The 15,835-nt window shown below is 40.7% G+C and overlaps 2 protein-coding genes across 2 annotated transcripts; both read left to right on the top strand.

Annotated features, from left to right (window-relative positions):
• The first annotated feature begins 1,410 nt into the window (after positions 1-1,410).
• Positions 1,411-2,773, top strand: hoxd4a (homeobox D4a). The gene is made up of 2 exons (XM_054614846.1): positions 1,411-1,879; positions 2,272-2,773. Exons 1-2 carry the CDS (start codon positions 1,411-1,413, stop codon positions 2,565-2,567), a joined length of 765 nt encoding a protein of 254 aa, XP_054470821.1. The 3' UTR covers positions 2,568-2,773.
• An 8,901-nt stretch (positions 2,774-11,674) lies between these two features.
• On the top strand, positions 11,675-13,039 carry hoxd3a (homeobox D3a). Its single transcript, XM_054614845.1, has 2 exons — positions 11,675-12,122; positions 12,288-13,039. The coding sequence occupies exons 1-2, from the start codon at positions 11,675-11,677 to the stop codon at positions 13,037-13,039; spliced, it is 1,200 nt and encodes a 399-aa protein (XP_054470820.1).
• Positions 13,040-15,835: the final 2,796 nt, after the last annotated feature.

The raw sequence follows: 15,835 nt of genomic DNA, 5'->3' as shown, positions 1-15,835 counted from the left end.
GTAGGCCTACAGTTTTCTTTTTCTTTCTTTCTTTTTTTTTTTTTTTTTTTTTTTACAGAAGAAGCCTCTGACATGGCTCTTGACCTGAACTCAAGGAGATGCTTGTACCAAAAAAAAAAAATCACATTTAAAGGAAAACCTCAAAACGAAAGAAAAGGCTGCTTTAATTAATTAAAAATAGTTGTGTTGAGACTGAATAGACACTATACTGATATGATTATAGCCTATAATAGGACTTCTTTACATTTATTTTTTTTACCTCGTGTGGTTGTGATGCATGTCTCTTATTCCTTATGTAACATTGTTCCTGCGAGCCACGTTCATTGTGTTTGGCAGAAGTGCTCCATGAATGAAGTGCTGTGGTTTGGTTGCTCACAGTGGCAGTGCCGCTTGCCGTCGTCTATATATACCCTGTAGAACCGAATTTGTGTGATCAACCACAATCACAGATTCGATTCTAGGGGAGTATATGGTCGATGAAAAAACGTCGACTAAATGACTTATTGCCACCTTGTTATCAGGCGTTTTGTCTCCCGGCGTACTCTCAGATGCTACAGTGACAGTGTTGGTTTATGAATGAGAGTAAATCTGACAACACCGCATACTTCACAAGCAGCGCTCAGGGCACATTGAAACTCTAGAGGCTTAAAGGGAATCTGAAGCAAAGTGTTTCACATGAAATCAAACGTAACGACGAATCATTTCTATTTAGCTCAGCATATTGGAATGAAATACCACATGGATTTATTTAAAGGAACCCACAGCACACTCCATCTGTAGCTTCTTCTTCTTCTTCTTCTTCCTCTGGGTCGCTTGTGTCTCTACATTATTGATTCCCAGAGGCTGCTGCTGCTGGCCAATAGGCTCCCGAGACAGTTTTTTTTTTTCAAAGGGATGGGAGCAGATGAAGTGATGAGATTCGTGTAACTTTTGGATGACCCCTTCTTGACAAAGACAGTGTCCATCAATTGTCCTCAGTCATTATTCGCTGCTTTTATGCCAAGGGGCTTTTTGTATCTTTTGTTGGTTTCTCTGTTGAACACCATGCCTTCAAGTTAGACCTTAGAAACTGATATATTTATATATCTGCTAGGATAAAACAACTACACAGTCATTGTTTTATATGTCTTAATAATATATCAGTTTATATTTAAATATAATGTTGGAATTATATGTGTTTTCATTTTTTTTTTTCAACATGTGTTTTTATAATCAAATTGTACACGAGGATGTTTCTTTGCAATATATATTTTTTTTAGCCACCTGGGTCTAATTTCGGTGCATCCTAAGTCATGTGAAATTGCTTTTAGTTGTATGTTTACCCGTTTATGGACCAGCATCACCTCTATTGGCCGATCTGGTCACATGGTTCGCTAACTTTATTCAGTTGACACCAAGTAGGAGGGCTTTATGGAAGGAGGAAAAAAAGACAACTCGAGAAAAATTAGTATTTTCTACCTTCAGAAATTAATGGCCATGAGTTCGTTTATGGTGAACTCTAAGTATGTGGATCCCAAATTTCCTCCCTGCGAGGAATATTCACAAAATAACTATATACCTGAGCAGGGCTCGGACTTCTACGGTCCAACGCAGAACACAGACTTTCAGCATCCAGGGATCTACCCACGGTCAAACTACACGGAGGAGCCCTTCAGCTGCAACACTGTGCAGGACTCCACAGTGCAGCCACGAGGTCATGTGCACGAGAAATCCAGCCGCTCGGGCTCTTTTAGCGCACAGACTGAGCAGGGGCCCCCGGTCCAAGTGGCCGGTCCCCGGACTTGTGGACAGCAGCAAAACACAAAGAGCCAGAATGGGATACAGTCCAAGCAGCCTGCAGTAGTTTACCCCTGGATGAAGAAAGTCCACATTACCACTGGTAAGTTTTCAGCATATTCTTCTCTTATGGAGCAACTGAGACCTGTACTTTAGAAATCATTCAGTGTAATATTTATGGGAGTCTTTGAAAGGCCTCGCCAATTACACAAGTCATAAATTTTTATAGCTCAGGAAATAGGCCACTAGGTGAGCGCCTGAAAGCTCCGGAAAACGCATATTGACCGGTTGTAATGGTGGTTAAATCTGCAGCAAATCTGCAGAAATCTAGTCAAAAATCACTCCTTATTTCCTGCTCTCACTTCTACTTCAATGTTCTTAAAGTTTGAGCGCCCCAGGTTATAGAGCGACTCCTCTTGTTGTATTGTTTTTTCCTGCATGCTGCATTGGCCACATTTGGTGACTTTTTTCTCCTGTTTGTTTTCTTTCTCCCAGTGAATCCGGATTACACAGGACCTGAGCCCAAACGGTCCAGAACAGCTTACACCCGGCAGCAGGTTTTGGAGCTTGAAAAGGAGTTTCATTTTAACAGGTATCTAACCAGGCGGCGACGGATTGAGATTGCCCACACTCTTTGTCTCTCCGAAAGGCAGATTAAAATCTGGTTTCAAAACAGACGGATGAAATGGAAGAAAGACCACAAACTACCCAACACCAAGGGCAGATCCGCACCAGCAAGCCATCTGCAAAGCATCCAGAAGGATAACCAGACTGATATCACAGCATTATAAGAGAGGAGGAAGGTGTACCACCTTTAGAAATAAACTGTACATATATAAGACAGAGGTTGCATCTGACTTTTGCATGGACTGATGTTGTTTTTAGCCTTTTTTTTTTAATTTAACAAAGACCCCAGCAGTGTTGACTCAAGAGTCAGAAAAACAATCAGTCTTTGTGAGAGTGAAAGGTTTGAAAGTTCTTCATTGTCTTCATTTCTTCAAAGAGACACAAAAACGAAAGAAAGAAACTTTTATTTTTATTTTTTGGACGTTGCCCATCCGAGGACATTTAATGAGCAACCTCGGTTGATTTCATGGATTTTAAAAAAGTGTTGCAGCTCTTCCCACGTGGATTCACGTTGGTTTAAAGATTGAAATGTCTTTAAGCAGAACAAGAAAGCCCTTGGTTCAAATTAAACACGCACACAAAGGTTATTTCAGTTTATCTTCCTATTCAATCCTCACTTTAAATGCACAATATATACTTTTATACTTGAAGGAACCAATATTTGCAAAGAGCACGCCAAACGCGACCTACTTTCGTGAGTTGCAAAAAAACCCGTTGATCTTTTAGTTCTACGTTTATTTGTGACTAGTATGTTTTAACTTATTTTGTACAATAAAGCTTAGATATTTCTTAGCCTAAATATTATTCCCAAAAAGCAAGACATTCCTGTGTTCATACTATTCTGAGTGCCCTTATAAATCTCTCGTGACATCTTTGTAAACAGTGTACATTTTCAGAGGCTCTCTCGTGCCATTGAAATACTTATATGAAAGATCATTTGTTCCTGCATGGCATCAAATTGATATTGGATGTTTCTCATCGGAAATAATCAAATTCAGAATATTTAGGAGTATAATTGTTTATTTCGTTTTGATACGATTTGTTTACGTCATTATTTATTTGTTTAAAAACGTGTACATTTTCCTGTAGCACACATACAATTTAAATTGAAAGTATTCGTTAAATTTTAATTAATCTAAAAATATGTTGGAACTCTTGTGGATTATTAGCATGGCTTTATGCAAAGTTTTAGTCTTTAGTTAATGTGGGAATCTTCTAGTTTTTCATTTACTCAGAGCAAACCGAGGGGGGCTTTCACGTCACGTTTCAAGACAGATATTTCTTGTTTAATACCGTCATTGTCTTCGGACAAAAAAAAGCACAGAAGCTCTCCCAGTACGAAAAAGGTCTTCTCTGTGAAGCCTTTTGCGATGAGAGGCTTGAAAAGGTATTTCAAACGAAGGTCGACAAAGCAGCAGTGGCAGGTTCATCCAGGGGACACATTTCAGCCGCGAGGACTGACCCCAACACCCCTGACCCGCCGGACAAGCAGCATTTTCCCTCCCAGGCGCTGCTCGCTTTGGTTTGGAGGGGTTTTCCACACTTAAAAAGCCAAAGCATTCAAATCAAGAGCCAGTGAGTGAATTCCATAGTTTTTACACGTGTTTTAACAACAGGCCTATTCAAAAGCTTCTGATTTGTGTATTTTTCTCCTCATGTCAATATGCAATCTTTCAGTTTTATTTTTGTACATGCTTTTTACCTTGTATTGTGCATTGAGATGCGAGAAGTATATTGGAAAAATAAAGATTTCTACTGAATATGCATTTAAATGACTGCAGAGAGCACTTTGTCGCGGTTTTTAAAAAGGTTTCTCCATTCGAGAAATAATTAGATTGCAAAGGAAACGTATTTTCCCGGCACACAGAGGTATTTTACAATGTTTCTTATTGGTAAAAAGTTTATTCTCTTTTTTAAGTTATTTTGTTGTTATGGGGTTATTGGGTGTCATTTGTTAGGTGGCAATTTCAAAAGGATCACTTTTGGTGGGAAAAGAGTTTTTCTTGGGTGGTAACACGCGTGTGGAGCCATATGGACATTCAGCACCCTTTAAAAAAAAAACATCCACAAATGCACCAAATGTGCGCTGCATGGGCTAATTCAGCCTCTTCTCTTGTCAAGCATGAAATTAGGGAGCATAAATATATCATTGGTCTACCATAAGGGTAGCTTATCTTTAAAAAGCATGTTAAAGAAGGAGTTTGTCTTAGTTTTATCTTATTAGCTGTTATCGAAAGGAGCGATTGCGCAAAAACATCAACATAAGCTCTGAGTGGAGCTTTTCAAGGTGATTTTATTCAATGAAAACTGCAGTTGGGTTCTTGGAAGATTTTAACGTGACTTTATTGCAAAGTAGTGATTTACATGAGTCTGTATCACAGAATAGAAACACACATGAGATACACTGGCCTGATTGAAATAACAAATAACTTTTTCAGATGCAAAATCAAAAACGCCACATTTATCATTAAGTATACATACACACATAATGACCTACCATATGAAATGGGTTGATAACACATATATTGGCTACCAGGCCTTTATGTTTGATATTATCCCCCATCATGCTTCACGCTAAGCCTTTATTGGATATGACCCACTGTTACACTGACCTCCAACCTTCTCAGTGCAGAATCAGTGCTGATACAAACAAAAGTGATCATAAACGGACATGTGGAAAGACAATCTCTAGTCACTCAGCAGTGTTTTCATCCCCAGTGACCACTGTGTCAAACCCTTTGAGCGCACGCTGGCATACGGGCGTGCACATGGCGCTCATATGTTTGTGTACGTGTAAAAATACGCGTGCGTGTCATATGGATTTAGAGAGAAGCTGAGACAAAGTGATGCTACCAATCCACCATCCTGCCATAAATGATCTGCACATAGATGCTGAAGAGAGGATGAGCGAGAGAGGGGGAGGGTAGGGGGGGTCTGTCTGTCTGTGTGTGTGTGTGTGTGTGTGTGTGTGTGTGGGGGGGGGGCTGCTATTAGCATTATTGGAAAAACTAACCTATCTAATACATAACTGTTGAGATAACCAGTGATTGTTACTTATAAATGATATTAAAGTGTATCTTTATTTATTTCATTATTTAAAAGCTGCTATATTAAACCTTAGCGGAGTCTCACCTGCTGGTGTATAAACGTGAATTGAAATCAAACAGTATCACAACCCAGTTCCCTCCAGCAGTAATCAGGTGAGAGCAGCCTACTACCACGTACAGTGTGCAGCCACACTGACCTACATGTCTGAACAGCAATAAATGGGAGCCAAAGGCAGTGCCATTTTCAATGACACTGCACCCAGTGCAGGAATACAACGTCGTTGCTCTCCATCCGGCCATATTTGATTTCCAGCTGTTTTTTCGCAGAAGCCTCTCCGAGCCAGACAACCCCCCTAAGATATATTAAAGTGCGCCGTCTGCATCCAGAGATATAATCCAGAGACTATACCGCTCCGCTCTCTCCTCTCGACCACGTGATTGTCTAAATAATTAATGCAGCACGTCCCCCTAGAAACACGGCGTCGTCATTAATCGCAAGGACTCTATCAGACTTGAAAACTGAAGAGATCCCCCAAGAAAATAATATCCGATACCCGGCGCAACCGTAGTCCCGCACTTTAGCAACACATCCGAACCGATGGATGCTTGGGTAGGTAAATATTTCAGCATTTTTCATGTTTGCCATAGCTGGTAAATGACGATATCAAATGTCTTGATATTTGACAAATTGATGCCTTTTGATGTGTGCGCTGTGAGCAGGACTGTATGCTGTGGTTTTGTCGCTGTACGCATGTCTTCTTTTTTTATGTATCATTTATTAGGAGAGGTAGAATGTCTTGGCTTGCTGGATTGATAGGATGAATGGTAAAAACTAAAGGGCAATGACATGTATTTATGGCTGCTCGCTCTGAATAAATGCTCTTTCGGACAGAGCTGAGAGTGGCCCCTCCACAGGGCCCACTGACTCTTTATTCAGTGTCTTACTGAGATTTATACCACTTTAGTGCAAAAAAAATTTAAAAAAGGTACTATAAAAAAACATTTTTAAAAAAAAGAAACGGGTTGATTAGAAATGACTTAGTAGAACTGAACACTTCATGATTTATGTAGTCGAAGTTTTCATCAAAAGATAAATAAAAGGTTGTCTTTACTTTTTGCTTGAGAGGACAGAGGTGGATTTCTACTGTTTTTATTGTTAGTAGGGGGTGTGATTTGATTTTGATCTGACTTGAGAAGTCGTAGAAGTTTGGGCAGGCTGACAGTTCTGCCGCCTTGTAAATCATTCCCAGTAATTCCTGAAAGGGTTCGAGGCTGTTGGGGGGCCGGACGAAAACTGTAAATCTTTCACTTTTATTACCCTCTGAACATATGCTGCGACGGTAGTCCTGCGTCTCTTCTTCTTCTTTTCTTCTTCTTTTCTTCTTCTTCTCCTCAGCAAAGATAACCTGCCGCTGAAGCAGCCGACGCTCTCTGCAGCTCCAAATCGTCCTCTTCCAATCCATTCTAGTCTTTTCCAAAATATTTATTTATTGGTTATCAAACTCTGCCATTTTTTCTTTTTTTTTTTAATCTATCTGTGATTGATTTTAAAAACAATGCAGGAGAATACATTCCCTCTCCCTTTCTTTGTGTTTGAGCACTGTGTGGAGTCAGACACAACAAACAAAAGATGATAATGTGGTTTATTTGAATACAATCCAGCCACAGCTGGAAGAAAACCCCACATGTCGTTTATTTCATAAATCATTTTCAAAATGCAAGTCCCACATCATTGCAGTAGCTTGGCGACTAAAATAGGACATCGACAAGAAGAAGAATTTAGTTTAACTATAGCATGTGTAATAATAATATCCAAAGGACTTAATTGTGGTGCGTTTATGGCCCACTTTGAACGTTTTAATGTGAAATCTCTTTCAAGAACAAGTGAAGAGAAAAACTACTAAAGGCTGGAAATTTAAAAGCTGCTGTTAGATAATAAATGCTCATAAATAAATGATAATAACGCCCGCAAACCCACTGCACTATATGCTGTAAACATTGCTCTGATGTAGCAGGAGAATATTCACATCTTTATTATTAATACCAGCATAAAATGAAATGCGTGTGTTTAAATACTGAAGTGCAGGCGAGTTGTAATTCAGGGGGAGATTAAAAAAGGAAATAGGCAGTGGGAACATTTTCACACAGTTCAGATGAGGAAATAAACGCCACCCTTTATCAAAACGGATCGGTGAGGTAAGGCTCGGATGTAGAAGAGAACAATCACGTGAACAAATATGCTTGTACCTAAAGGCAGCGCCTTTATTTGTCATCACAAAGCTTCCGAAACACCAGGAAAAAAATCCCAAAATCTTAGCTCCAAATGTATACAGGCCTATGCTTTTCTGAATTCCTGTATATTTGAATGGGTGATTGATTGCCAGGGATTTTTTTTTTCTGGAATAAGGATACCTTGTTCGCTTTTTATTGGTAGTTGAATGCGAGTCCTTCCAATCTTTCGGGAATACTGTCTCCATTGGTATATGGAAATGTCTGAAAAACAGCAAGATCAGGTTTAGGACAGCATTGTCTACAGACAAAGGGTGAAGGATTTATTCTAGAGACTGCATGGAAAGCAACTGAGAGGGAAGCTGCTTTATGATGAATTGATTCGCAGGTAAGCAATCGCATGGCAGAAAGCAACCTTTAACCACGGGTTAATATAATGCAAGGAAATATATATGATTTATTCCACTCAAGGAGGTGATGCTCGTTAATGTCGCTCTCGCCGGCGACCGCGCGGATATGGACTCCACCGCTTCTCCTTAAAGGCACATTCATTCATATATATATATATATTTTTTTTTTTTGAGGAAAAATGCCTTCAAATATTATCGACAGATTGAGCTCGAGCGGCCCAGCTGCTTTTCAGCTGATTTCACGTTTCGATGAAAACCGGCTCCGAAGAGAAGAAGTAGGAGAGGAACTTTTTTCTTTTTGACTCTTGGATCGTAAATCACATTAATTTGTTGTCTTATCGTCACAGTGGCGTTTGCCGTGATTTATGTGTTTTCAACTATATGGCTTTGTTAACCTGCAACGTTATATTATACACGAATTCATATTGGATGTTTTGAAGGATTACCGGGCTGGATAGTGAACAAGGATAAAGGCAAATACTTAATTTTCCTACTGTTTGGATACTTTTTTTTTTTTTTTTGCTCACTTCGGTTAATTCCATCTCATGTGTTTTTTTTTTTAATTTTCTTTGGTGTTGGTTATTGAAATGAATCTCCCAATAGAAACGTGTTTATTGTATATTTGTTGTTGTTTATTCCCCATAATCTGCTAACAGATTACATGTACAATGAATAAGGGAATTCATTTATATGCACTTCATCTTAATAGTCGTGATTGTGCCTATAGTGCAGAACAGCTGCTGAATTTCTACCCAAATCAACAAAAAGCAGCATAATAGCGAAACCTTCTGCTGCAACTGGTGATTTCAAATTATTTTAGCAGCTTCCTCCAGGAACAACAACGAGAAGAGACAATAACATCACACAGCAGTTATTTCTTGCATGTAACACACATTTTAAACAACAACAAAACGCCTCTCAAGTGGTGTTTAACCTGATGTGAACAGAGTTTATACCAGGAGAAGCTACTAGCTGGGATAATAACCCTCCACACTGAGTCCGGGCCATTGTGTGAACCAAACTCACCGTAACAACGCGTAGGCGAAGAACACTGTTGTCTGAAAAGAGGACCATGTCTGCTACTAGTAGCCCAGTGTGCTCAAAGAAGCACTTCAGGCGATTATCGACGAGCTTTAACAAGTATTCCACATCGAAGGAAGCTTGAATCTCCATGATGATGATATTTTAAGTAAATATCCTCCAGTGCAAGCAGGGAAACCGAGCTGGTTTCACACTCACAGAAATATCCTGAGGTTTAATTTCTGATTTCTTGCCGTCGGTCGAGCATCTTCTCCAACGTTTCAAAATCTGCTTTGAATTTAGTTAAGACTTCAGTCTACTTGTAGCCAAACTGTTCGTTGTTCATTAAACTTTGACATAGTGCTGAATGACCCAAAGGTCACCTGAAAAAGCTTATGACTGCTAAATATTTGGGCTCGCTCTTTGTTTAAAAAGTGCACATGTAAGACTTTTTTTCTTCTCAAGCGGAGACTTGGGGGTGAAAAAAAAGTGTCATATGTGGTCACTGCAGTGGCAATTCACTCAACATTAAAGAGGGCAAAATGTATTTATTAATTGTGCAGGAATTATTTGAATTAAAAATGTATTTTTAATTGGAGCTGTTATAATTCAATTAATATAATTCCATGTATTTTCTAAAAGACGACTGGGCTAAAATATATGAATCTTTATTTTTTGTATGAAATATATGCCTCGAATTTGAAGCCTATATTTTTGACTGTGATTTAAAAGAAATCTAATGTGACGAAACATTTATTTCATTTCTCTTCCAGGTCGAGGTGGGAGCAGTGATGAATGCGTGAGGGATATAAAAGAGATTTGTGCAGATTTCGGTGAGTAACATTTCTTTAATGAAGGGAGTGGACAGCACAGTCCAACTGCTAACAAGGTGAAAGGGTGATTTGTTATTAGACTTCATATTAACGCTCGCAGTGTTTCACAGGAGGCTTAAATCACAAACACAGACGTGAGGGATGGCTTTAACTTCGCCTGTACGGGTAATTATTTGCGCAGGCCAGAGTCCCATTCCAACATGTCCAATTATAAGAACAGAAACAACAGCGCAACTAAAACCGTTTTTCCACAATACATTCAAATATAAAATGGCATTTATTATGTTAACATTCTAACAAAAAAATAGAAAAAAATCGAATTATAAAACGTAAAATCAAGAAGAATTTCACCATTTCCTCCCACGGTTCCCCACACGTTAACCGATGCGTAATCTCTGTTACACCAGCAGACTCTCTCCGGTCTGTCAGCTCGGTGTTTGGCTGCAGACTCGTGGAGGCATCGTTTATAAACCGAGCCTCTGTATGGGAGTCGCCGAGTATGAAATTCTTTCCCTTGCCTTCCTCCTACGCTTAGTTTTACACTTCTGAGGGCTGAGAGTCTTGAGGACTGTTTTGCTTTTCATTCCTCTCTGAGGCCATTTACAACCATAACATTCGTGGTCATAAATTGTGCCGCGGTCCACACTGACAGGTGCAATTGTTATGCACGGCGCGGGCTGCACCTCCTCGAGCCACCAACATACAGCACAGGGCCCTTTGATATGTGTGTTTCAACTCATAGTTCAAATTCTGACTTGCGTTTCTCTGTTAAATTCCGGAAAACAAATGTTGCTGCTATCAAAAATATCCAGAAAATTTGATACATTTACATATTTTTTATTTTTCAAAAATGAATGGTACATTTTTGCATGAATGGGTCAGAGGCCGAAAACCAACCAACCAGCCCAAATATGTGGGTTAAGACATGTTTAAGGCTAATGAATATCATATCTAACTCCCACCCACCCAACAACCCTGTCTCTCACCCACACACACACACCACACACACACACACACACACACACACACACACACACACACACACACACACACACACACACACACACACACACACACACACACACACACACACACACACACACAATTACTGCCCTATAGTTTTATATTAACATTAATAACAAACAGTGGAGGAGATTAGCATGTAGCTTCTTGTGTGCGTAAACTTGTGATCCAGACGCATGTGCGCGGCGTTGGTGGGCGATATATTTCTGTTGCAGGGAACAATGCATGACGGGCTTTGTCAAGCCTAGTGATTAGTGAAAAGGGTATTGTGTGTATGTGTGTCAAATGCTGATTCAGCTTATTTCTGAGGAACCCCTAAAGCCTCCCAGAGGGTCCTTTTATCTCAAGTTAAACTTTAACTTTTTGTTTGTGCCAGAAGTGAATCTGGGGCTGTGAGATGTACCACAGCTAGAGACAGTTGGTCATTTCTAATTCAATAGCTGCTGCAGCATAAGTGTCTGGGGCCAAGCAGAGTGATTCTCCTGGTTTATTGGGAATTCAATCCCTGACTCTCAAACATTAGACTATGCTAAGGTCGTTGCAGCTACAATGAGTGTGGGCCTTATGCATGTGAACCCAGATGAGTCTGATATAATTGTCTTTGTAGGTCACAGACTGGAGCAACGGTGGGAAACACCTATCACGTGAATAAACAACATCCATGCCACTGGATAGAGTTGCACTGGCTTACTGGCTTTGAATCCACAAAATGCAGAAAGCAACATACTACGATAACTCTGGACTTTTTGGAGGCTACACCTTCCCCAAACCAGACTCTTACAACTACGGCCCCGCTCATCAGCCCTACGCTGCTCCCAGCATCGAGAATGACTACCAGGGCTCAGTGTGTCCCACCCAGACCTCTGCTGTCCGGCCACCGACCCTCAAAGACAGTGACCTGAACGGAGACTGCATGCGACAGAGCAGCAGTCAAAGCAGCAGCAGCAGCAGCCAAGCTACGAGTATTGGGGAGCAGCAGGCACCTCCACTGTCCGCAACCTCTCCCAGCTCCAACAGCTCTGCGCCACAGAAGAAGAAATCCCCTTCCAGCAGCGCTTCCAGTAATGCCACACCAACCCTCACCAAGCAGATCTTCCCCTGGATGAAGGAGACCCGGCAGAACTCAAAGCAGAAGAGCGGCAGCTGCACCAGCGCAGGTAGAGATCATGATGGTGCGTGTGACTACGGGGACAGGGGTGGTGGGGGTGGGGGATGGAGGGTGGTGGTGGTGGTGGTGGTGGTGGACTGGTTCCTGGTTTGTGATTGCATTGGTAATAACGTGGCTGAAAAGAGGCTAAGATGATGCTGTGGTTCCTTTACAGGTGGCGAGCTGAGTGACGAGAAGAGCCCACCCGGACCGGCCTCCAAACGGGTCAGAACTGCTTACACCAGCGCACAACTTGTGGAGCTGGAGAAGGAGTTTCACTTTAACCGCTATCTCTGTCGCCCCCGGAGAGTGGAGATGGCCAATCTGTTGAATCTCACCGAGCGTCAAATAAAGATCTGGTTTCAAAACAGGAGGATGAAATACAAAAAGGACCAGAAGTCTAAAGGGCTCGCTCACTCTCCCCTGGGACACTCCCCGGACAGAAGCCCGCCGCTGAGTGGCCCAAACCACATTGGATACTCTGGCCAGCTCCAGAACGTGAGCAGCCTCAGCTATGACGCGCCCTCGCCCCCGTCCTTCGCCAAACCCCAGCAAAACATGTACGGTTTGGCTGCGTACACGGCACCCTTGGGTGGCTGCATCCCGCAACAGAAGAGGTACCCGGGCTCCGAGTACGAGCACCACGGCATGCAGAGCAACGGGAGCTTTGCCAACGCCAATTTGCAAGGCAGCCCCGTTTATGTGGGTGGGAATTTTGTTGATTCCATGCCAGCCTCTGGCCCCATGTTCAACCTCGGCCACCTTCCCCACCCCTCATCCACCAGTGTGGACTACAGCTGCGCCGCTCAGATCCCAGGAAACCACCATCATGGACCCTGTGATCCCCATCCCACATACACAGACCTCACCTCTCACCAAGCGTCTCAGGGAAGGATTCAGGAAGCGCCTAAACTCACGCATTTGTAATATGTGGTTTCTGTGTGTGCGTGTGTGTGTGTGTGTGTGTGTGTGTGTGTGTGTGTGTGTGTGTGTGTGTGTGTGTGCGTGTGCGTGTGCGTGTCTGTGCGCGCGCGCGTGTGTGTATGTGTGCCAAAATTATGTTGCGCTCTTTTTATTACCTCACTAGTCTAATAACTACACTCCAAGCGAGTCGTGTCTATTATTACAGTATTATTGATATTACTATTAATGCTATTGTGTAATTATTTTCTAAATAATACAGCTTTGTCCATTTCTGTTGAATATTTGGGGATGCGTAGAGGCAGACTAGCCTGGTTGTCAGTTGTTCCTTCTCTTTGTTTTTTTTTTTTTTTTTTTTTTTTTCTCAAGTGCAATGCGCAAATTTTGACTGAATATTTCATGCCGTTACTTGAAGGTAAGTCTTGTATCACGAAAGTAGACGCTCATCTTTAGAGTGAAGGACTTTTGTAGGGAAATTTTCGTCTGTTTTGTAGGATCTCTTTCTCCTCACGGGCATCCTATTTATTTATTTTGTATTATTTTGCATAATCTTTCGTACTAGCATATAGCCTATTTATTATTTAATTACTTCTCGTATTGCACATTATTTATCGTTTATATGCGAATATTTATAAGTGTGGAGTTTTTTGTAAGATTGGAAAGATCAGTGCACTTGGAAGTGTTGGCAAAACAGGGTTTGAAAAAAAATGCTATGACTCGCAGTGTATTGTTGAAAGAAGAGCATTTCTAGTTGTAAATCTGGAATAAATGGGACATTTGATAGTGTATAAACTCCACTATGTGTCCATGGTTAATCTTGTGTCAAACCTAAAGCAAAACGTAGACTATCGAAGTATGAAATATTATACACACCAGCATGTCATTTTGTGTAGTCCATTACTATTTTTTAATTTGTCTTCCATTGTTATTCCATTCAGTTGGATATCCATAAATTTATGAAACCCTAATGATATTGAAATGTTATATTTTATTGTGTTTAACATTTTGTAAATAAAGTGCTCAAACTTGTATTTTTTTATTGCATTTTGTTGATTTAAAAAAAACAAAAAAAACATCCTGCAGCACTGGTCGCCCAATGTATCTGATTATTTTAACTCCTCCCGGTGAAACTGTCAGGTAAGAGTACCGAGGAGGCTTATTGACTCCACAACTCTACTGTACAGTCCGAATCAATAATTAGACACCAGGATATCTAAAACTCATCAGACGGCTCTATGCTTCCAATGCAAAGTGCATTTCAGCAGGATAAAGGGCTCTGGAGATTATTGATGTCTCATTGCTATGAGGGAAGTGAGTCTATGGGCTTATTGCATCTCTCACATGTCACTTATCATTTTTAGACCCGGCCACATCATTATCTGCTGGGACAAGAGGAAAAAGCTCCATTTTCCTGTAGACCAAAGTCTAATCGCTGGCTGTCTAATTGATTGGTACACATCTTCACAATATTGTTTCATAAATTGACGCAGGACGTGGAAGTAAATAAATATGCCCATGTACTGATGGGTAAGGCCGAGCAGACAGGTGACAATAAAAGCAAAAGAACAAAAAATAAACATACTTTGACATTGGGAAATGATGCAACGATGGATATGCGTGTATTTGTACGTGTCTGTGTGGGAGAAAGAGAAAGAGAGAGAGAGAGAGGGGGAGTGAGAGAGCAGTTCATCCTTTATTGCTCCTGGAGAGCCATTTCAAAGCTCATTAATCAAAAACTCGTCGCTTTCAGACTCCTTGCTGATCCCTCCTCCTCCTGAACAAAGCATTTGCATTCCAAATCCAAGTAACACATTTCAAACCGAGAAGCCCCAATCGTTAGTGGTGGGGGAGAGTTTTTTTTATAAAAACCTAGTGTGTTCAGTGTCTGAGATATCTCTGATTTAAAAGCGCCATCAAGGTAAATGAAATCATCAGTGATATTACATTTGTGCAGGTCCCACAGCCCCACTGGTCCCAGAAAGTTTCATCTGAATGTGACTCAGCACGGAACTATCATCCCAAAGCCTTTAACAACATGGCTTTTAGGTTGATTTCATCTTATTGCATAATGAATTTATTCCTGGATTCTGGCTCTGATCTGCTACAATAGGCTACAAATCACCTCAGTATTCAGTGGATGGCGGCCATTTTAACCCCGGGTGAGCTCTTTCTTCTTTCAGCTCCCCCACTGCAGCTTTCTGCACCGCTAGTCAATTATTGAGACCCTAATAGTTTTCATTAAAAAAGCATTTTTTAAAAATGAACGAAATAGTATTTCTCCCCAAAAACATGCTGAATATTAGGGTAATAAGATACTTGCATGTGATCTGCATTATTTCGCATACAATTAACTTGTTCAAATGAAAAAGCATTGCATTTTTAAATATTCATTCTTATTTATGTATTTATTCAATTATTTAACCAACATATAAACTTCTTTCTTGTGTGAGAAAATATATATTCAAAAATGTAATATGAAAAATAAATCATTTATGGATTTTTTTATTTTTCAATTATTAAGTCTTAGACCTTATAACGAAAATATAGGCCACCAGAGGCTATCAAACTAGGACATGATATATATAGTTTAAAAGTCGAAATCTCACTGCTGTAGCACCAAATGGAGTAATTGGAGTTTCAGATGTTATCGTCTCCATCACGCCCATGACTGTTTGGACATGAGAGTAGCTGGGATCAACAATGTGGCACGCAGAAAGGAAGTTTAACCCCATTTGGAAATAGCATAGTCCCTTTGCACTGCAAAAAAAACACTGCATTATAAAGCTGGTCTGGTTACAAAAC

Source organism: Anoplopoma fimbria, chromosome 16, assembly GCF_027596085.1.
Source record: "Anoplopoma fimbria isolate UVic2021 breed Golden Eagle Sablefish chromosome 16, Afim_UVic_2022, whole genome shotgun sequence".
Taxonomy (NCBI): Eukaryota; Metazoa; Chordata; class Actinopteri; order Perciformes; family Anoplopomatidae; genus Anoplopoma; species Anoplopoma fimbria.
The sequence above is the reverse complement of the archived record's forward strand: the minus strand, read 5'-3'. Positions and strand labels throughout refer to the sequence as shown.

Bases quoted from the DNA above. Each gene is read 5' to 3' on its own strand.
- hoxd4a (XM_054614846.1), top strand. From the start codon at position 1,411: ATGGAAGGAGGAAAAAAAGACAACTCGAGAAAAATTAGTATTTTCTAC. The intron at 1,880-2,271 runs GTAAGTTTTCAG...TCTTTCTCCCAG, and splicing joins GAAAGTCCACATTACCACTG to TGAATCCGGATTACACAGGA.
- hoxd3a (XM_054614845.1), top strand. From the start codon at position 11,675: ATGCAGAAAGCAACATACTACGATAACTCTGGACTTTTTGGAGGCTAC. The intron at 12,123-12,287 runs GTAGAGATCATG...GTTCCTTTACAG, and splicing joins CGGCAGCTGCACCAGCGCAG to GTGGCGAGCTGAGTGACGAG.